This window comes from Miscanthus floridulus, chromosome 19 (assembly GCF_019320115.1).
Source record: "Miscanthus floridulus cultivar M001 chromosome 19, ASM1932011v1, whole genome shotgun sequence".
NCBI lineage: Eukaryota > Viridiplantae > Streptophyta > Magnoliopsida > Poales > Poaceae > Miscanthus > Miscanthus floridulus.
The window spans coordinates 5,468,783-5,492,516 of NC_089598.1; the positions used below are offsets into that span (position 1 = coordinate 5,468,783).

The 23,734-nt window shown below is 43.6% G+C and overlaps 1 protein-coding gene and 1 pseudogene across 1 annotated transcript; both read right to left on the reverse strand.

The window, feature by feature from the left end:
- Window positions 1–853: 853 nt before the first annotated feature.
- LOC136525437 (uncharacterized) lies at window positions 854–3,987 on the reverse strand (annotated as a pseudogene).
- Window positions 3,988–15,031: 11,044 nt separating this feature from the next.
- Window positions 15,032–19,426, reverse strand: LOC136527894 (cytochrome P450 88A1-like). Its single transcript, XM_066520750.1, has 6 exons — window positions 18,832–19,426; window positions 16,313–17,075; window positions 16,108–16,197; window positions 15,891–15,969; window positions 15,575–15,803; window positions 15,032–15,421 (listed from the first exon to the last, which is right to left on the reverse strand). The coding sequence occupies exons 1-6, from the start codon at window positions 19,095–19,097 to the stop codon at window positions 15,286–15,288; spliced, it is 1,563 nt and encodes a 520-aa protein (XP_066376847.1). The 5' UTR covers window positions 19,098–19,426; the 3' UTR covers window positions 15,032–15,285.
- Window positions 19,427–23,734: the final 4,308 nt, after the last annotated feature.

Sequence of the window (23,734 nt, forward strand, 5' to 3'; positions counted from 1 at the left end):
CCTTACAGCTTTCTACCGTTGCAAAATAATCACATCGGCCAAGGTAACTTTTTTTATTATAGTCGCTGCTAGCACTACGTCAGATATGATTTCCAGGGGCGGCTAATGGGCATTTGTAGGGGCGGTTCAGCCAGCCGCCCCTACCATACCATCTCTACAAATCATGCATAGTGCTAGCCACCCCTACAAATCGATTTGTAGGGGCAGCTACAGTACCAACCGCCCCTACAGTGCATTTTGTCGTAAAAAAATTCAAATTACCAACACGTGCTCCCCCAAATCATCCTGTGACGAGTAAAATACATGATCAAATATTCTGGCAAACTTGACAGTAATATTATGGCCCAAACAAGATTGTTTAGCCAAAAGTTTCTAAACATCTTCTATAGTACAAGAATCACAATAATAACAAACAGACTCATATTATGACAACAAAACATATATTTATATCACAAAAAGACCAAGCAAGCACTCAAGTGCTAACAAAACAAAAAATAGAGGTAGTATGTGTAGTACAAGTAGATATGTCTAACATGCAATAAATTGGCAAAGAGGGTCAGAAGTTTCTTCTCATTTTAAAGAACTAATAATTCAAACATTGAAATAAGCCTGGAGATGCAGCAAGTGCAGGTCGGCTTTGAAGGATATCGCATGGCTGAGCTCTGCTATTGCATCGTTCTCCTTGTGGCTATCCATAATCTACTTGATTCTCGGCTGCTGCACTAGTAAAAGTGGTGTAGGGTTCAAAACTTGTGACCAATTTATGTTAAGAAGAGGAATTCTGCAAAGTGATACAATCTAGGAAAAAGGACAAGTGTTTGCAGCGATAGTCCAATGACCAAAAGGCTACACCTCAAGACCTCAAGTCGCTTGCAAGCTGATAACAGCCGGTGTTGGTAACTATGACATTGGCATCAGATCCTATGATAACCAGTCCAAAAGTAATAAAAAGGGCGTATCCAGTGCAGAGAGCTCCCGCTCTGTGCGGGGTCTGGGGAAGGGTGTCAGTGGCAAGCCTTACCCTCGCATGTGCAATGCGAGGAGACCACGACATGGTCCAAAATTAATAGATGGATAAAAAAATTAGGGAGATTGAAGCATGATAGTTTCACATCACGGCATGGTGATCATTCTTACGCCCCCAACCCACCCCACCCAAAAAAACAGCAGGCGGAGGAAATATTCATCAAGTAGCATTGTTTGACTTCAAGAAATGTACCATTTTTCAAGACTAATGATTTAAGAGGTTTTACCTTGGGATCTCGAAGATAATGAACTATTTCTTCAAGTTCAAATTTTGCTTCATCAACACCCTTTACATCACTGAATTTTGTACTAGACTCCATGCTTGGTTGAACCTCTTCATTCAGACCAAGGCCTACATTCAATTCATAAATGGTTAATGGGCTGACGTTCAATTCAGAAGATAATACAGATCTTCCACAAAATCAAACCTTTGCTGATTCCTCTATCCTCGATGAGAGCACCAATGCCCGAAATAAGAAGGAAAGTTAGGGCAATGCTTCGGAAGGTACGCCAAAGCTGATCCTTAAATTGACCTGTTTCTGCTGTGACCATGTGAATAGGTGCATTTGCAGTGCCAAGAGCTCCATCTTTTGTCACTTGACCAGCACCAATTAATGCTGGAGTGCTACTAAAGCTTTCTTCCCCCCTTGTCGAGGAAGCAACACCTGTACAGAAAATTCATAAGTAGAGTTTTTAAGTCATGTTAAACAAAGGATAAGGCATTATCAACTTAAGGAATGCTACCCAGGCTTCACTATAGGAATTTGAACTATAGACTCATATACACAGAAGATTAGGATAAGTTTAGCCAAGAGCACAAAAATAAAGTATTCTAGAGAGAGCAGGTTTCCCTGAATTAGTACTCTAAAAATCTAATGTGTTTGCCTGCATATATAGTATAAAGCAGCAATAAGTGGTTTAAGATTACCATTACTCTCACAATTCTCATTTTAATAAAACTCAATGTCCAAGAATTTGATAACACGTACAAAACTAGAGATCTCCTCTCATCACTGAATGCTGAGCCCACCATCAACCAATTCACACGCCACGCATGTCCATCTCGCCCCTCCTCACATTCGGCTGGTGCTGCAGCGGGCCAGGCCCCACGGCACTGTCCTGCACGCAGACAGCGGTGCTCAGCGAATATTAAATTCTAGTGACACAAATTTTGCATCTCTGGCAACCGTTTGGCATAGTCAGCCTAATTCATGTTAAGATGCTCCTTTAGTATCTAATCATTATTACTAGAAGTGTATTTAGTACTAAATTGCAAGTTAGAAATTTGATTCTATTCAAAGACTACTGAGATGTTACTTTTTACTTCTTGTTGCATTCCTATTGAAATGATACCAAGAAGTTACAATATTAACAAATGACATATAGAATCATCACCCCATGCACACAACTAGGTATTATCACAAGCTATTCACCATGTCACAATCTATTTCCATAGAAGATCACATAGCAAATGCACTGCCAGGTACTTCCACAAACCACCGCATATTAGCAATTAGCATAGAAACTGGTGCATCTGCCAATGTGAAACACTAAAACTGTGAATATAGGACACACCTGAGAAGCCACCACTCGGTTGTCATCAGGTGTCAACAGAACACGTATGGCATCGTACAAGCTTTGCACATTAGCTTTTGATTTATCCTTCATAACCCGCAGAATGAGTTCATCAACCTTCAGGTCCATAAAGGACTCTTTCACAACTTCATTGCCAGCAGAACCCGCTGCCACAACACTAAATCCAGCATCTAATAAATCTGAATTTTCTGAGCCTCCTTTCAAGAGATCCATGACAATTTTGGGTCCCTCAGTCTGTCTGAACTTTTCAGTGCTTGCCACATCTGCAGATTGAATATTTCCTGAAGTTAGAAGAGAATGGAGATTGTCTATGACAGGGTATAATTTAGAGTGGACAAGACCTTTCTCAGCACCAGTTTGCAGTGCAAGATCAAGAAAAAGTAAAGACTAATGGATTGTAATAAGTTGGTAAATAACTATGCATAGAACCACAACTGATATGCGATAGGGTATAGCAGAACAAGACATTTTATAGCTGTGCAGTTTGTAAAACTACATAGGGATGGAGGTTTATATAATGCACATAACAGTCATCTGAATAGAGCAACTGCGTGGTGAATTTATCAGAACAATGAATTCATTTTTTTCTGAAATTGTTGAAAACACTAGTTTCTAGCATGCCATTTCATAGCGTTCGTGCAATTGTAAGTTCAGTCGAGCAGAAACATGTAGCCGCTTCCAAGTGCATCTTCACAATATCCAGGAATATACACATGCTACCATGCTAGTTAAAGAAAATTGCTACCGGGAAGTCATTATTACAAGCATGTTGTGAATAGAAGAACCGTGTAAATTGCCAAACAAAATGACACATCTCAGAGAACCCGCAAGGACACCAATGTCATACCACGGAGCACGGAGCTCAGCGTCTTCAAGGCCGATACAAGCAGCCTCTCCTACTGAACCCGAGCGGACGTGCACAGGGCGCTGAGCGCCTCCACGACGCCATTCCATACTGCGATCGCTGCATTCTCTGAACCCTCGTCAGAGCAGCACATGCCGCGCAACTCATCGAGCAGAGAGACGAGCCCGTCTAGATCCTGCTCCGACCCACCGCTGGCGCTGTGAGAGGCCTTCAGTTCATCCAGAACCCGCACCATCGGGCTCACCTCCATCGCGGTGGCCTCTCCCAGCACGCGCTTAATGATCCCTGGACGAAGTAGCGAGAGGCTGTGTGAAGATTGCAAGAGTGCAGAGAACATCGAGGGGCGGATCTGACGAAGAGTGGTTACCTGAGAAATCGGCTCCTTGGAGGGTGAGCGCCTCAATAGCGTCAGCGAGGGCCTCATCGAGGTCCATGCCGAGGTCCTCCATGTTCTCCCGGACCATGGAGTCGAAGGCCTCCTGCGAGATCGCGATTGCCATTACTTTCCCATGGCACTAGAGCACTCGACGCTCGTAGTATTGCCTCCCCGCTACCCGCATCGAGCTCATCCTTGCTGTCGCACTCGCTTGCCAGATCCAGGCTCGTCCTCGCCGGATCAGGCTTCTCCTCGTCGGATCTGGTGGTGGCCACTCGGATCTGGGCTGGTCCTCGCCGGATCGAGCTCATCCTCGCCGGATCTGGTGGTGGGCACCACCATGTGCTTCATGTGGCCTCCAGCAGCACGCCGGAGGAGAGAAGGTGAAGGGGACCGCACCACCAAGTCCCACCACCGCTGGAGCTCGACGGGAGGCCGTGCCACCGAGCCATGGCACCGAGCTCCGCCACCGTGCCTCCGCTGGGGGGAGGGGATAGGGTCCCACGCGTCGCCGGCGCAGGAGGAGGGGGATGGGCCCCCGCGCGACTGCCGGCGCTGGAGGAGGGCAACGAGCCCCGCGCAACCGCCGGGAGGCCGCGCCCCAAAACCCCCGCCACCCTAGGGTGCGTCGCCGAGTGCAGCCGCGTGGAGAAGAGGGGGGTGCGACGTCGTGCGCCTCCGCTGGAGAGGGAGGTCCCGTCACCGCGTGGGGGAGAGGGAGGGGCGGCATGGGGGAGAGACGGAGGGGCTCGGAGTAGAGGGAGGGTGCGGCGCGGGGAGGGGGGCTACCGTGCCGCGCGGGCGGGCGAGGAGCCGTGGCCATCGGCACAACAAGCGAGGGAGAGAGGGAGAGCGAGGGAGATAGAGAGGGAGTCAAGACGGAGAGAGAGAGAGAGAGAGGAGGGCAGTAGATATTTTGGATGGGGACCTAGTGACTATACGTGGGGCATTTGTAGGGGCGACTCAATCACCTGCCACCTCTACGAATAGAAACACCGGGGGGTGGCTGGTGAGTGAGCCGCCCCTACAAAACCTACCCATTTGTAGGGGCGGCTCATATCACCAGCCGCCCCTGCTATTTCATTTGTAGGGGCGGCTGGTCTCGTGGATTCCGAGCACGTCACTGTAGAGGCGGATCCATCACCAGCCGCCCCTAAAAAAATTTGTCCCGTTGCTACAAATCGTTTTTCACGTAGTGTAGAGAATGAAATTATTAAAAGAAAAGATGTTTTAGCTCGGCACGGTAAATAAAATGGATTAGGTAAATAGCTAGGGCCTGGGCAGGGATGGTGATGGTGATCAACGTGCGTAAGACACCCCTCTCATCACCCTGTTCAAAATGCAAAAAGGTGTTTTAATTTGACCGTCCTTCACTTCACGTGGTTGAATATAATTAAATAAGTAGTACTGTAGCTAGCTACTAACCAACAAATTTATACCAATTACGCATTCCAAATCTTTGCATTTATTTAATTATATATATGCAGTTGGGGTTTGCTCTCCAAGAGGTGTTAATTTGTAACTTGCAGAGATGGCAGCTAGCTGCATATATACATGTATATATATGTGGGACAAATGAAACGACAAAACATGATGTCTACATATCTTACTGCCGTCATGATTCATGAATAATGTTGCTTATCGGCAAATGTTTGCTTGCATTGCTTGCTCGCAGAATCGTATCACCAATGCGATAATGTGCAAAAATGACAGCCACAAAGTAACGTAAGAGTAACCACGCTAACCACCAGTCCTGAATCTGATAAAAACCATCGCAAACATATCGCTTTCTTATTGTATAGTATATATAAGCTTGTTGTCTACATTTAGGCGGCTGCTTCTATCTTGCACAATGATTATTCTGTTAAACACTGTATGTACGTACGCACATGCCTAATCTTGCATTCCATGAACAGTAATGTTTCAGTTAAACACTGTTCGCACATCTGTTGGAATTTGTTGCATTGAGAGATGTGCGTGTGGTGATGATGAGATTCTGATCTGATGGAGTAGCTAGAGCTTGCCTAACGGCGTGCATGCTGAGACAGAGACTGAATATAACGGGGACAAAGCATGCATGCAGTCGTGCTGTGTGACAAATGTTTATGCCGGACAATGCAACAAGTTCAATAATTCAATAATTATTCTTGCATGATCATGATCTCTTCCCTCTGGTAGCTTAGCTTGCTTGCCCTAGCTAGCTATTTCAGTTCACAGGTGCATGCAAGCAGGATCGATGGCAACTGCACAAGGTAGTAGAGTAGAGACCTCCCGATGGCGGATGTAGGATGGGAACAAAGGAAGGGCTAAATAATGAAGATTTAAGGCTAGGACTAAAGATTAATGATGATTTGAAACTAAGTAACCGTGGTCTAATAAAGAAATCAGGCTCACTGGGGCTGTAGCCCCGGCAGCCCCCTTTGGATCCGCTCCTGAGACCTACCTACTCCGGCCTTTTGCAAGGACAGGCATGCATGAACATGTCCCAGCTAGCTATTATTGAGTTGGTTTAGTTCACTAGCTGCTAGTAGTTAGCTTGGTTGAGTGGAGGCCTGCATGCCTGTAATATTGCGTGGTGTACACTCTTCAAACTATCATATATATACGGTCGATTTGCCTCCAATAGCTGGCGTTTAGAGGGTACATGCATGCAACTGGTTTAGACGTTTTTGTATTGTGGAATGTGGAAGCAAATGTGCAAACAAATATTTCACAAAAACTACACATTTTCTATCATAGTCACAAATATGGTTACAAACTATATTTAATCTTCTATTATACCCTCAAATCAAGTCACTAAACGTTATTCAACAACTATATTGAATAACCATCGTTTCATCATCCTCCGCCAATCCACCTCTCTACTTGCCTGTTGCCATCACCTAAACGGACATTTAGACGTGTGCTCAAGTGTGTTGAGACCACTATCACTGTGATGTCTATAACGTCTTTTTATCACCATTCAGACCCCTTTGGAACACATGATTTTCAAAACGCAGGAATGCAAAAATTCATTACGCTAGAAAAAATCATCACCGCCAGATGGTTTTGGAGCTGGTTTGTGGCTTCAACCGGCAATGATATGACAACTGGCAATGACGAGTGGGCTACCGGTTCCTGACTTCAGCCGACAGTGATAGGATGCTTTGTAAAAAAAAATATAACTCTTTCATATGAGATCGGATCAAGATAAACTTTATATTAAAAACGTAGAGTTTAAAAAGATCTAAAACTTTGTAATTGATAACTTTTTAATTTGAGATGGTTACAAGTCTAAATATTTAATATAAGTTCTCGGATCAGATTTTTCAAAGATCAACAATGTCGAATGGAGACAAAGTCAACATCAAAGTTGTAGTCCTCAATGAGATCTAAAACTCTACAGTTAACAACTTTTTCATTTAAAATCGTTTGGAGTGTCAATATATTATACAAGTTTCAAAATTGTGTAGTTTAAAAATAGCAAATGTTGTGGTCTTAAGTTCATATCCTGAAAAATACATATTTTTATTTTTACCACTTATCACCCCATCACTGTCGATTGCCCATTGCTTTAAGCTAAACCCTCCGGCAATGATGATTTTTTACCATTTATCACTGCTGCAATGAGCCTGCCCACGGCCGGAGGCAAATCTGACAGTGATGAGCCTGTCCACTAATGGAGCAGTTCCGTTCTGGCGTAGTGAAACGTAGAAATTGGAATGACCGAACACTTTAATATAAATTTTAAGACTTAGTTTAGCCAGAAACCTTTGAAAGCAACGTGAGAAGCAAAACAATGAGGTTTAGTTTCCTCTAAAATTCCTTTGAAATTGCCCAACTCATATATAAGAATCTGAAAGGAATTGCGAAAAAATATTCCTTTGTTCCAAACGAGCTTATTGGAACTTTTCTACAGTATGTATATGACTTGAATCTTCCAAAATTTCTATGTTTTTCTCTATTCCAAAGCAGCCCTGGACTGTTTAAACCATCTACTATTTAATTCATTGATTAGACCCTAAATTGAACACTGAACTGCTATGCCTAAACTGTACGCTGCAGATCAATTTTCAAATCATATTCATAATGTTTCAACTATAAGCAAGAGGTTTTCCTAGGTCAGACTTAAGACTAGGATTTCCATTTTTCATCTTTCAGTTTGCAAGGCAATTTTTATAATGATTGAAGTTCAATAGCGAGAATACCGTCACTCTGCAACCTGTGTAAAATGAACTTTTACATAATATAAACCCATGGTAGAATTGAACAATTATGAAGTCATATCATATATAGCGACCAGATTACTGAGAGAAACTACAAATACAAATTTGTGTATTTGAGAGTAATTATTTGATTACACAAGATTGGGAGCAATTAAAATAATACAGTACAACCACATACAATTATTCAAATGAAAAATAATATCAGAATCTAGCAAACAGAAAAGTAGGGACCTCAGGTGATTAGATTCCGTATAATCATGTTTCTCACACTGTATGCACCACACAAGTCACTTCTACCAAAACTACTACATTCTTCAGGAAAATAATATGCACGATTAGCTTACATGCTTCCTTTTAGCAGTGAATGGGATGGGAGTCACATTGTGGAAGATGTAGCAAAGACACTCTGTAAGAAAGTGGATATTAATTAACAGCTTCACAGAAAACAGAGAGGAACCAATATGATTTTTCCTTTCTTATTCACTCCTTCAAGACTACCCAAAAAAAAAGTTGTGACTAGTAAGGGTCCTGCAAGATGATAGCATCAGCACAGAAATCTCCCCTCCTAAGCATTTGAATTTGTAAGAGAAAGACTAACCCCAGCTATGGATGCTGCATGTAACTACTGGACCATTTTTATCTATCAATACAATGGCACGCACAGCATGTTTGATAAGAAAATAAGTACTTGAAGCCCAAGTACGTACACCATTCTACATAGTTATCCACAAGTTTGCAAAATAATTTAGTCACAGTCCTGTCATCAATTTTATACAAGAGCCATAGCCGTCTGTAGTGTGCATTACATATATACATAGAGAACTAACTGAGAAATGGAGATAACCTTCTCACCCGGACGAGAAAACCCCCGCCCCCACCCTTACACGGTGGCTTTCCGTCGCCCAAGTGAGAATTGGGCCGGTGCCCCCCCAGTGCTTTGGTTATGGGGATGGACGAGGGGATTTTTTTAACCTCAGCCTGAAATTCGCTCCCACGGGGAGTCGAACCCAGGACCTGAGGAGTGCCTCTGGGTCACCTAACCGTTTGAGCTAGGCGCCCTTTGGCGTATGGGGTTTACTAGCAACAAGTTATACTACAACAATCGACCAAGGCATTACTCATTAATGGTAATTTTTAAGTCATTCATTAGTTCAAGATTCGATGTTACTTGCTCAAAACTATAGTTCCCTAAGGCAATTATAGTAGCAGAATAGACAGGTAATATGCTTCTAAATTTGTCTGCAGAGCAACTAATAAGTAAAACATTCTTAAAAAAATAATAAGTAAATCATCCTTTGTTCTAAGCCAAGATTGACTACATGAATTCCATACAGGAAAACACACAGGAATTCTTTGTGAAACACTTTTTTTCCTGTAAACACTGTTACTGTCTCATGCATCATGAAGTGAAATCTTGCCAATGTTTAAAACGATTGATTACTTAGTATTATATGTCAACTAATAAGCTATCTTCAAGGTTTGCATCCCAAGAGTTCTGCTGTAACAGACTTTGCAGTGCAGAGGCCTGAGTTGAGAGAGGGAGGAAAAACATTCTATTGATCTCTGATTCTGGGAAGAATTTAATGGAACATTTTGGTTTTCTGGCAAAGGAGAAAAGCTGAGGATGTAGGGTCTTCAGAATAGGGTTGTTCCAATTATCCTGCTAGAGCATGATAGAATTTCCTTTATTTGGATTGCCAATTGCCATCTGTCCGAACTTATCAAAAAGTTTGAGGATGTGTTTCCACCAAAAAGAGCCTATTTGGTTTCTTACATGTGGAGGTGTTTGGCTATTTCTGTTCAGTTTTGACCAAATGAGTTCAACCCAAGGAATCTCTGCATGATTATAAAATTTATCTAGAAACTTGACCAGAAGGACAAACGAGACTTCAGTAGCGGACAACACTCTAGCCAGATTGACTTTGTCCTCACAAGAAGAAAGGACAAACGAGCATGCTTGGGTTGCAAGGTGATACCAGGGGAGTGTGTTGTTTCTCAACATAAGCTTTTGGTGGCAGATTTTCATTTTCAGGTGCGTGCCCGTAGGGATAAACAAGCTAAGATTGAAAAAACAAAGTGGTGGAAACTGAAAGGGGAGACGTCAGAGGTATTCAGGGAAAGGGTTATCAAAGAGGGCTCTTGGAAGGAAGAAGAGGACATAAACAACATGTGGGAGAAGATGGCAACCAACATTCGGAAGGTGGCCTCAGAGGTGTGTGGAGTAACCAAAGGAAGTGGAGGCGAGGCTAAAGATACTTGGTGGTGGAACGAGGAAGTCCAAAGGGCTATTAACGAGAAGAAAGAATGCTATAGACGCTTGTACCATGACAGGAGTGTGGACAACATAGAGAAGTACAAGGTGGCAAAGAAGACTGCAAAGCGAGCTGTAAGTGTGGCAAAGGGTAGAGCGTACGAAGATCTTTACCAACATTTGAGTACGAAGAAAGGAGAGAAGGACATTTATAAGATGGCTAGGGTTCGTGAGAGAAAGACAAGGGACTTCAACCAAGTTAAGTGCATTAAGGATGAAAGGGAGCATCTCTTGCTGAAGGAGGATGAGATCCGACATCGATAGCAAGAGTATTTTTGACAAATTGTTCAATGGTGAGAATACGGACACAACTTTTCAGTTGGATGACTCTTTTGATGACACCAATAGGCACTTTGCGGAGAATCCTAGAATCTGAGGTCAGAAAGGTGTTGAAAAGGATGAAAGGAGGTAAAGCGATGGGACCGGATGGTATCCTAATCGAGGTGTGGAGATGCCTCGGGGACATAGCTATAGTATGGCTAACCAAGCTATTCAACCATATTTTTCGATCGAACAAGATGCCTGATGAGTGGAGGAGAAGTATATTAGTACCGATCTACAGGAATAAATGGGATATTCAAAGTTGTACTAATTATCGGGAAATTAAGTTGATGAGTCATACTATGAAGCTATGGGAGAGAGTTATTGAGCATCGCTTAAGAGCAATAACACGGGTCTCTATGAACCAATTTGGTTTCATGCCCGGAAGATCAACCATGGAAGCCATTTTCTTAATAAGACAAGTTATAGAGCGGTATAGGGAGAAGAAGGACTACACATGGGTTTTTTATTGACTTGGAGAAGGCTTATGATAGAATACCAAGAAATGTTATGTGGTGGGCTTTGGACAAACATAAAGTCCCAACGAAGTACGTCGGGCTCATTAAGGACATGTACAACAATGTTGTGACTAGAGTTCGAACAAGTGATGGAGATACGGATGACTTTCCGATTAGGATAGGACTACATCAAGGGTCAGCTTTGAGCCTTTATTTGTTTGTCTTAGTGATGGATGAGGTCACAAGGGACATACAAGGGGACATCCCTTGGTGTATGCTTTTCGCGGACGATGTAGTGCTAGTTGATGAAAGCCGAACAGGAGTGAATCAGAAACTGGAGTTATGGCGAGAGACTTTGGAGTCCAAGGTTTTAGAATTAGTAGAACTAAAACTGAGTATATGAGATGTGACTTCGGCACTACTACTCGAGAAGAGGAAGATATTAGTTTGAAAGGTCAAATAGTGCCTAGGAAGGATACCTTTCGATATTTAGGATCAATGCTATAGAGAGACGGGGATATTAATGAAGATGTTAGCCATAGAATCAAAGCAGGGTGGATGAAGTGGCGCCAAGCATCTGGTGTCATATGTGACAAAAGGGTACCACAGAAGCTAAAATGCAAGTTTTATAGGACGATGATTAGACCTGCTATGTTGTATGGTGCAGAATGTTGGCCTACGAAAAGACGACATGTTCAACAGATAAGTGTCGCGGAAATGCATATGTTGCGTTGGATTTGCGGTCATACAAGAAGGGATCGAGTTCGGAACGATGATATACGTGATAGATTAGGGGTAGCACCAATTGAAGAAAAGCTTGTCCAACACCGGTTGAGATGGTTTGGACATGTCCAACGGAGACCTCCAGAGGCACCGGTACGTAGTAGAATCCTAAGCCAGGATAGTAACGTGAAGAGAGGCAGAGGAAGACTGAAGTTGACTTGGGTAGAGGCAATAAAAGGAGATTTGAAAGGATGGAATATACCCAAAGACTTAGCTTTAGATAGGAGTGCTTGGAAGACAGCTATTCACGTGCCTGAACCTTGATTGCTTCCGCTGGGTTTCAACTCTAGCCTACCCCAACTTGTTTGGGACTTAAAGGCTTTGTTGTTGTTGTTGTTGTAAACTTGATCAAAAGGGTAGAATTCTGATTTTTCAGGTCAATGATGCCTAAACCTCCTTTTTTTGATTTGCAAGCTATGTCCCAAGCAGCAAGGAAGGAGCCTTTCCTGTTAATATCTACACCACTCCATAAGCAGTGCTTGCGGTATCTATCAACTTGCTTGATCACTAAGGGTGGGATTTGAAGACTGCACATGTAGAAGGTTGGGAGGGCAGAAAAAACTTAATTGACCAATATCAGTCTCCCTTGGTAAGATAAAAATCTGCTGATGCCTGTAAGCCTTCTTACAAACTTGGTAAGAAGAGGGGTGAAATCTTGGAGACTAGGTCTTGTAGTTCCAAGAGGGAGACCAAAATATGTTTCCAATGAATTAACAGACAGAGTAGGGAAAAGTAGATTGTGCAGGCAGAAGGAAAATTTGGACTGAGTGTCGATAAGCCTCTTATTAATACCTGGCGAGTACAATAGCATGCATCTAAGGTAGCACCAATATCGTTTAGACAACTTGGCCTAGTGATGGTACCACAAGTTAATTATACCCAGCTCTGGTGGACCATGATTTAAACACAAGTTCAAAATAGTGCGCTGGAGAAGGGACTAAACATTTGAAATCGTACTCTGATAAGGGGACTAAATTAAGGGAGACGAAAGTAATCACTATGTTTGGTGAATTAGTGATATGCATGGTGGGAGCAAGAATACCATAACCATGGATGCTGAACCTGTCCTGAACTGAAGAACCCCTGTCCCCTTTGCTGCTGGGATCCAGATGCTTGTTCAGAAACTGCGGAGCAAACAAAACCATCACAAGGATATCAGAGCAGCAGGCATAATAAACCTAGGTTATTTTATTTACTGTAAATAGATTTTTTTTTAAAAGCAAGATTGAATTGTGCCGGGGCTCATTGCTCTAGTTTGTTTCTTGTTATTGTTGTGGTGGAAGAAATGAACCACCCTGATAACAAAGCTGCCATTTTTGCTAGACTGCGTCGATTTGCAGGAGAATACACGAAACCAGGAACAGTTTTGTAAGCAGAAGGTGTCATATCGCATCCGGGGATGGCTACCGACACGGGAATGGTACGGAAACACCCAATTAGGTACATCCTCGAGTGCAGTATTGAGTCAGACTCTATCCGTTGCTCATCAGGGCTGACAAGAGAACAAGAGTTGAGAGCGGCGTCCCAAATGAGCAGCTCGCCTATCCCGGGCAAAGCGCCGTCAAATCAGCTGCGAACAGGGATAGGTGAGGATGAGTGAAGGAGCGCGAAGAGAGCGTGAGGAGGGACATACGGATGCGCGAGACGTCGGGGTCGTCGTCGGCCTGGAGGATGCGGTGGATGCGCTGGCGGCGGCGGCAGTTGATCGAACGCCGGCGGAGACGCAGTTTGCGGGCCGGCCTGTTTTGGATCCCAGCCTAGTACGATTCAGAACGGCGGACCAGATGGGCCTGTTTATCTTCCTTATCTTTTACTAGTCCAGCCCATACACGCATTCACGCATGGTATACAAAAAAAAATAGTTCATTTAGTTTGATTTAATTAGTTTTGTTTTTTTTTTTAAAAAGTAGCTTGATTTTTTGATAGTTTTGTGCTACTGGAATACACATAATATAAAGTAAATTTTGTGAGCTCTCGTCATAGAATCAAAGCAGGGTGGATGAAGTGGCGCCAAGCATCTGGTATCTTATGTGACAAAAGGGTACCACAGAAGCTAAAAGGCAAATTTTATAGGACAGCGATTAGACCTGCTATGTTGTATGGTGCAGAATGTTGGCTTACGAAAAGACGACATGTTCAACAGATAAGTGTCGCAGAAATACGTATGTTGCGTTGGATTTGCGGTCATACAAGAAGGGATCGAGTTCGGAACGATGATATACGTGATAGATTAGGGGTAGCACTAATTGAAGAAAAGCTTGTCCAACACTGGTTGAAATGGTTTGGACATGTCCAACGGAGACCTCCAGAGGCACCAGTGCGTAGTGGAATCCTAAACTAGGATAGTAACGTGAAGAAAGATAGAGGAAGACCGAAGTTGACTTAGGTAGAGGCAATAAAAGAAGACTTGAAAGGATGTAATATACCCAAAGACTTAGCCTTAGATAGGAGTGTTTGGAAGACAGCTATTCACGTGCTTGAACCTTGATTACTTCTGTTGGGTTTTAATTCTAGCCTACCTCAACTTGTTTGGGACTTAAAGGCTTTGTTGTTGTTGCTGCTGTTGTTGTGAGCTCTCGTCATATATGCATGCATCTACCCGTGTTATTAGGATATAATATATGTTTTTTCTAATTTCGAACAACAAAGAGTCGACACCAAGCCAATTGATCGTCTTCTTACACACCTAATTACCGTACCAGATATATTATACTCCTGTATGTATAATTTGAGACTTATTATTCTCACAGGAACACCGTACCAGCAACACGTATTTGTATTTTAAAAAGGCAAGGGAAAATACAAAAAAAAGGACCGCGGACGACACGACACGAGCACGCGCCTGGCTGGCTGATGGGCCCGAAACAGGCCGGACCACGAATTTCAGCGTTTGAGCGGAGCCGACCCAGCAGCAGCATGCAGCTCGGGCCGGGCTGGCAAAGACACTATTCTCTTGCACGCATCCGAGCCCATGACTCATTTCGTAGGTGGCAATGGAATGCTTTTTTTTTCTTTTCTTTTCTTTTACACGCTAACCAATTTGCACCTGCTGTTTTGCTGTGGGTGGGACCGTCTCAGCAGGATCGATCAACTCAGCCATATCATGCTATTTTTTTCGCGAAGCACGTTTTCATTAAGAGAAACACCATATCGTGCTATTGGTACACAGCCGAGGGGTTCGAGCAGGGACAGATATAATTTTCAGCGAATAGTTCAGACTTCACAGCATGCCATGTAGGAGTAATACTTTTTTTTAAAATTTCTTCCTGCTTGTCTTATTTTTGCACAGACAGGGACAACAATGGCCCCGCCCATATTTTTCACTTTTTCAGCCGGCCCAGCACCTAGAGATTTGTTGGTTTCATCCATTCACCACATAGTCCTTCCGAGACGACTCTGGTGATCTTGGCCAAGCAATTGTCCACCGGCCTTGGGTGCGGCAGGTACCTCACCCGGCACTTAGGGTTCGTCCTCGTCAGCCTACACAGCAAAATTAACATTTTTTTAAAAAAAAAGCTACTTCATTAATTCAGTTAAACAATCGTCACCTGAACAGATAAGTATGTTTAAAGCAAAAAACACACCTGTGTTAATTTGGAGTAAATTATTCTGAGACGATGCAGCTTTACTTACTTGTAGCCCAGGAGGAAGTGGTGGAGGAAGACGGAGATCTCGAGCTTGGCGAGGTCGTTGCCGGGGCAGAGCCTGGCGCCGAGCCCGAACGCCAGGAACGCGCCGGCTCTCGGCGAGTGGCCCTCCCATCTTGACGGGTTGAACTTGGTGGGGTCAGGGTACACCTGTGGGTCCATGTGCACGCTCCGGTACCATAGCTGCACCTTCCACCCCTTGGGGATCAGGTACCCTGTTTCAAAGTTCAGAGTGCAGAGTTCAGTGATCACTTCTGAAACAAGAATATGTGAGGTTTCTGAATGAAGCGCACGGAGCGTACCGTTCACGAAGACGTCTTTGGTGGCCTGACGGAAGGACACGAACGAGATGTTGACGAGCCGCAGCGTCTCGTCGATCACCTTCATCAGATATTCAGATAGATAGATAGATATCCACACATAGAGTTCATCATCAGTCGGTCAGTCAGTCAGTCCATATATATGAATTTGCTGGCTGCATTTGAACTGCAAGCATCGTCAGAATGGATCGGAGCAGACCTGCGAGAGGTACTCCATCTTCCTGAAGTCCCTGAGCGTGAGCCCCTGCTGCGACGCCGGGATGCTCCTCATGATCGTCTCCTGCTCCGCCTGGGACGAAATTTGAACAAGCATCAACCAACGGAATCTAATCTCTGCAACTGTGATTTCAGCTGACAAAAAAAAAGATCGAGTCTTTTCAGAGTTCAGACCCTACGCTACGCACCTTTGCCTCTGCGAAGATGTCCGGGTTCTCCTGCAGGAACACGGTGGCCCACATGGTGATGTGGCCGGACGACTCGTGCCCGGCGTTGAGGTACATGATGAGCACGTCGATGATCTCGTCGTCGTCCAGCCGCCGCCCGCGCTCGTCCTCCGCCTCGATCAGCCGGTCCATCATGTCCACGCCGGAGCCCGACACCCCCATGGACCTGGCGGCGCGCCGCTCGTCCAGCACGCCCTGCAGCACGGCCACGAGCCGCCGGCGCGCGCGCAGCGCCCTGCGGTACGCGAACCCGGGCAGGTTGATGGCCATGGCGCGCATCCCGTAGTTGAGGTCCGTGTAGCTCCGCTCCAGCGCGCGCGTCGTGGGCTCGTCCGCGCCGCCCAGGAAGATCTGCACGATGATCTTGAACGTCATCCGCCGCAGCTCCGTCAGGAACTCGACCCCCCTCCCGGTCCCGGCCGACGAGGATTCGTCGGCCCACGCGCGCAGCGACGACGTCACGGTCCGGTCGATGAAGGGCAGGTACGCGGTGAGCGCGTCGAAGCCGTTGATGGGCGCGGCCGTGAGCTTGCGCAGCCGCCGGTGCTCGTCGTACGGCATCGCAATGAACGACTTGGGCCCGATCAGCGCCACCGTTGCCTTGGGCCACCCCGTCACGAACGCGTCGTCGTCCATCAGCACCTGCTTGCACGCCTCCGGCGTCGTTACCAGGATCGTCGTGCTGCTGAACATGAAGCCTCGGTACACGCCCGTGCGCCCGAACCTGCAGCATCATCGGCGGCAATGGCGTCCAGGTCAGGTTATTTATTTGTTTGTTTGTTTGTTCAGTGCAACTGATTACTGATGATGAGCGAGCTCTCGCGGGTCAGACTGATCAAGATATATCAGAGGCAAGAATGAATGATCCCGTCTTCTTCTTGTCATCCTCCTTTTTGAATCACACACAACTTGTGAACATGCATATGCAGCATCCTGAAACATCTCGCGTACATGTGCTAGATACATACTACATTTTCTACTGAAAAAATCACTCGCCATTCATGATAATTGTGCAAGCAAAAGCAAAACAAGCAAATAATCTAATTCCTGAATTTGTGAGGACTCTGTTTCAGTTTGAGCCATTCAGGGCAAACGGACAGCATCCATTCAGACTGCGTCGAGCAGCGACTGAGCAACACGTATGGGATATGGGCCTCTGGACAGGAGGAATCTGAGCACTCCTAACAGAGATGCTACCTAAAGAGATATAGATATAGATGTTCAGAACATATTCGTGTATGCATCCATATATGAACTAAGTAAAATAGTGCAGACTGCTGAGCAGACCAGCTGCACCGCTTGAAACTCAACAAAGCCAAGTCGCTTTGGATGGACCGACAGTGAGCGAAGAAGAATCGTGAGAGAATAAATTTAGTTTGGAGGACGCCAAATGCCGAACGAGACTTCACAAAGTGAAGACGATTAGATTAGATTAGACAAAAATTAAACAACAGCAATGTCTGATGATTCCTTTGGCAAGGAGAAAGGATGGGGAGATATGATAATCAAAGCTGCTTTTGACAGCATGTGGCTGGAGAATCAGGGATACGGTGTGGAGGGTAGCTGCCAAGCAGGGCATCACCCGCCCGCCATTTGTTCACACTTGACAATAACAGAGCATTATACTCCTAACTAACTCCTACTACAGTCCTACTAGTGAGCACTACGTGCCTACTTATGCAGGAAGATTATGATTATTTGGGCAGTCAGGGGCCCCCCTGCCAAAGATGGAATCTAGCAACATACTGCATGCTGAATGGTGGCATTGCAATCAATCAGAAGGAGATATGTCTTTTGGGGGCAGTGGGGGCAGCGGCAGCAAGCATTCCTGCTCACGTCAGATCAGTGTCATCTCTCACTCATCACTGTCTGACTGACTGACTGACTGACTCTGATGACTGTACATGGTCTGAGCTGCTAAACCTGACCGAAACCACGACAGTGATTATTCACCGGCACCGGCAGTGGTTTGTTACTGCTTTTCCTCTCCTGTGGGACGTCGTTGTTCTACCCTGTCTCAGTCTGGTCTGGCTTTCTAAGACAGTAGCTATCACGGTAATTAATTAATTAATTAATTAATCCGTCAAGGCTCAAGAGAAGAGTGGACAGGAATTTTCAGTAACCGCTGTAAATTGCTGTGCAGGCTAGCTGTCTTCACTGCTAGTACTCGCTGTCCGCACGGTTGTCTCTTCCAGTGTTTGGTTAAGAGTAATTACTAGCTAGGAGGCGTAATTAGCAATACAAAGGGATGAGAATTAACCACCCGGAGGGGTAAATGGATAAGTATCGCGCGCTGGCTGTGGTTGGGCAGCTAAGCTACTCCCATCTCCATGTGTCACAGGCTCACAGCCGTGGCCCGGTGCAGGTGTCGAAGAGGACAATGACACGTGGGCCCCACCCGGCCCGTCGCCCGTCCTCGGGATTAGCGGAGGAGATCGAGACTCGAGAGGGCGCGCGCGAGGATTAGCGTACTGACTTACCGTCGGACGAAGGAGGCGATGAAGGCGTCGGGCTTGCCGGACTTGAAGGCGCGCAGGAAGGCCCACATGCCGCCGACGACGGGCCACCCCATCTCCCCCGGCGGCAGCCGCGCGCGCCGCGCCGCGCCCAGAGGCGCCTCCCTGTACCACCCGTGCGCCCTCCGCGCCGCGGCGTCCACGAGCACCAACGCGGCGGCGCTCAGCAGCACCAACGCGGCCCATGACGGCAGCGCCGACGCCGACGCCGCCTCCTCCATGCCGAGCATCCCCACCGACCGGACGATCGACGCGTGTGTGCGGTGAAATATAGTGATGGATGATGGCGCGCGCGCAGAGCGCTGTGAGTTTGTGAAGGGAGGAGAGACAGCCCAGGGCTGCACGCAGGCAGCGCCCCCTATATACAGGCAGACATCTTTAATTGGGCAAGGGGGGGTGCAACGTCTTATTCTGGAGACTGATAGCCAGGAGTTTGTGAAGCTTTGGAAGGAGGGCGCCAATCAACGTTCACGGATTGCATCCATCGTCAGAGAAACTCGGGAAATTAGCTCTAGTTTTGTTGATTTTTCTGTGGTTTCCACATGTCGTTCTTGTAACCGAGTAGCTCTAGTTTGAGGTGATAATAGGTTGGGTGAGTGGCAGCTAGCCCCAACCTATGTAGATCACCTATTAGTTTCAGATTGTAATCCCGATTGATCGATGAATGAAATCATCAAGTCGCAAAAAAAAAAAAACTCTTCTACAGAGTAAAACATACTAATCCTTTATAAATAAATAAATTAATTAATTAATTAATAGATAGATAATAAAAGCTCTTGGTAACGTATTTTGTTCTTGGACTTGGAGTTTTATACTTTTTATTATATAAATAAAAATCATCCGGCATGTATAAACGGAGCCGTTCATTTGGTGTATGTGCATATCTTAGCTTGTAGGCCGGATGTCTTGTAGTACTATGCACACGCAAGCGGCCGGCTTTGGATTTTAACTTGCTGTCAACCCTGCATGCCTAATAATAGGACAAGGACGACAACAATGTAATAAAAGTTAAAATACAACTCCATCCATTTGAAGTTATAAGACATTTTCACATTTCTAGATACATCATTTTTCCTATATATATAGACATAGTGTATATCTAAGTACATAGAAAAAATTATGTATTTAGAAAGGTTAAAACGTCTTACAATTTGAGTGTCCAATTTTCTTGAAGAGTCAAAACATGTCAAATTTGTCCAGATTTATATAATAGAATAATAACATTTATTATACTAACTAAGTATTATCATTATATTCTTTATTAATTATATTTTCATATTATACTTATTTAATATCATAAACTTCTGTAGTTCTCTTTATAATTTTGGTCAAACTTGGTATGCACTAAAAAAAGTTAGAATAACTTATAATTTTGAATGAACATATATGAGTATTGAGTAAAGTAGCAACATTCATATACGGAAACTCGTGTCGTCCTGGACTTATTAAGCTCCAATGTCATTATATTATAGTAGTGACTAATAAGAGTGTAATGATATGGTTTTCCTGCTCTGTTAAACTGATTGACATATACAAGAGGCTGGATCTGGACAAGGGGAATCATGCGAAGATATGATATGTTCTGAAAACAAAAAAGTCGCTTGTTGTTTTTCAGCACTTTTGAGTGTATCATCGAGTTACTGCGGCATCGATCAGTAAATACGAGTGACGGATGGAGACTTCAGCGTACAAAAGGTGACGAGCGACTGAGCGAGAGGCCGTCCAGTGCACTGCAACTCTTGGCGCCTCATGTCGTCAGTCATGTAGTACTACTAGTAGGAGAGTACGTACGACGTTAAAAAAAATTGAATGGAGCTCCTCAGAGCACAAACGTACAGTACTACGTGAGCCTATATAGCCTCGTACGTGTACGTGTCGGCACCTCGCACATTTGCCGGACGTACCGGACGGGAGGTGCATGATATGTGTCAGATGTGTTCAAGTAACGAGACACTCCTTTTTCCTCGAGCACGTCGCTGCCGTGGTGGTCAACAGTGCAAATCCCACTACGGCCAAAGTTCGTAAGCTGCAGTAGTTCAGGGCTTCATGCATAAGTTTGTTGTCTTCTAGTGATATGCCACCGTCGACTCAGATTATATAAATCGTTTTGTCTTTTCTATATACAAAGCTTGTACTATATACTTAGATAAACCAAAATGATCTATAAATTAAAACGAAAAGAGTATATATATATATATATATATATATATATATATATATATATATATATATATATATATATATATATATATATTAGACTGACTAATTTATTTTATTTCATTTTTATGCTAAAAAACTATTTTATTTTATCTTCTATTTTCTTTGTAATAAAACTCGTGTTAAAGTTTTTGATGCTATTTGAGAAATGATTCGAACTCCAACAACTTTGTTGAACTGTTCCTACATGTATTATTATCCTATTATTAGACACTGCTTTTGTTAGGTGGATATAGCTTATACAACAACTACATTATAATTTTGGAAATTTTTACAAGTCTAAGCCCTAGCATCGAGCCCTCCACGCGGCCAAGATCCCACCGCGCTAAGCTCACTGCAAAAGACCATGGAGCTAATCTCAACCTTTCTACTATAGAAACGGTTTTTGTCGACGTTAGCGATTCTTTTACTGGCGGCTTATATAAGAATAGGCACCAGTTGAAATAGAATTATGGACACATGGTTATAAAACCATCTGTGTAATCCCATGGCTTGAGCCTATCCTGTTCAATTGCTAGATCTTTCCCTTCTTATACTATTATTTTATAAAAAATGCATATTTAAGCTCAAGAACAAACAACCCATTTCGGGGCTCGGTGAATGATGGTAATTCTCATTACCTTAAGTCGGCCGTTGTTGTAATCAAAATTCTACTTCCTCTTAATGAAATACATGCAAACGCACGGTCTCAAAAAAGAACAAATAACCCCATAGCTAGCCCTACCCTACCAAAAAAAAGTGGCATCAAGATCATTTTGCTTATTTCTCCGTAACTAACTTTAGAGAAACTCCAAAAAAAAACTCTATATATACTTCCTTTTTTATTGGAATAAATATTTTGAGGAAAAAAGCACTCAGACAAATTTTTTAGTTAGATCTCCAAATATTGCTATCTTCTATTACTTGTTTCTCACTAGCCAAATGTGGAGAGCATAGATGGCTCTCCAAAGTGCACATAAGATAGAAAAACTGTTGCAATGTGGGAAGACACCGAGAACGATTCTTATTCAAATGACTCTCCAAATAAGCATTTAGAGAGTGAGTTTAGGGAACATTTTTTGAGGTACTACAAGAATGGTCGACAGTTTTAATATGTGAATATCTAACTAAATAGGGGCTGTCGAGAATCCTGATATAAGAGATATCAATTTAAAATTGTAAAATATAAATAAACATGACATTGATCATTACCATAAAAACATTAATAGCATAATATAAGGAATAATATTACATGAATTTTTCATTCAAAAACTAGAAGAAACATATGAAAACATAGATAATGTAGAGAATTATGTAAAACTTAATTGCACGCTATTTGGTTAAAGATGTCGTTAGTCCGACGGCTTAGTGATCCACATAGAGAAGAAAAATTAGTAGAAAAAGATAAACTTAGTATTCTCAATAAAAACATGAAATGCATGCGTTGATTTTTAAATAAAAAAAATTAGTGCAATGGAGAGGCCTCCATGGTCCATATATGTAAATAAACATATACCTCCGTCCAAAATAAGTGACTTTTTTATTCTTACACTTCTTGTTTTACCATTCGTCATATTCAAATTTTTTTGTAAATAATAAAATAAATAAGTCTATATTAAAGTATCTCTAATGATAGAATAAGTCATAACAAAATGAATAATATTTATATAAAATTTTTGAATAAGACGAAAGATCAAACATGAAATCCTAAAATAAAAAAAACGTCACTTATTTTGGGACGGAGGGAGTAGTAAATAAAATTTATTAACGTTATGAACAATGTATATCATTTTAATAGTGTTATACTGCTATATTATACTAGTACTAGCAAACATGCCCGTGAGTTGCAACGGGAGAAAAAAAAACTATCAAATGTCCAACATGTTCGCTTCATCTTGTTGCACAACTGCTGCGCCCACGACACCTTAATTTGTATATGAAAGGATCAAGATGCCCAAGAGGAGAGGTGAATTGGGCTAATTCTAAATTTTCTTTCAATAATTAAATCCTACGGTTAGCCCAATTAACCCCTTGTGCCTAGAAAAGTGTTTCTATTACTCTAACGTACAAATGACTTGCAATCTATGTTCCAAACTTACTCTAGCATGGCAATTCTATGAATGTAAAGACAAGTATTGAATTGCTCAAAGTAAATGCTCAAAGTAAATAAAGAGAGAGGAATGCAGCGATGTTTTGCCGAGGTATCGGAGAGTCGCCACTCCCCACTAGTCCTCGTTGGAGCACCCGCGCAAGGGTGTAGCTCCCCCTTGATCCTCGTAAGGATCAAGTGCTCTCTACGGGTTGATTCTTCGACACTCCGTCGCGGCGAATCACCCAAAGCCGCTCACAACTTAAGTTGGGTCACCCACAAGCTCCGCCGGATGATCACCAAGCTCCCAATCACCACCAAGCCGTCTAGGTGATGGCGATCACCAAGAGTAACATGCACGAACTCTCACTTGACCACGCGAAGCCTAATGAGAAGATGGATGCACACTTGACTACTCTTGATTCACTAATGAGGCTACTCTCTTGGATTCTCAAATCTCAATAACCTCACTAGGACCTTGCTCTTCTTAGCACTCACAAACGTGTTTCTCAGTTGTTGGAATGAGCAAAAGTGACTCCACACACGAGTGGAGCTTCTATTTATAAGGCAGCCTAAAAAATG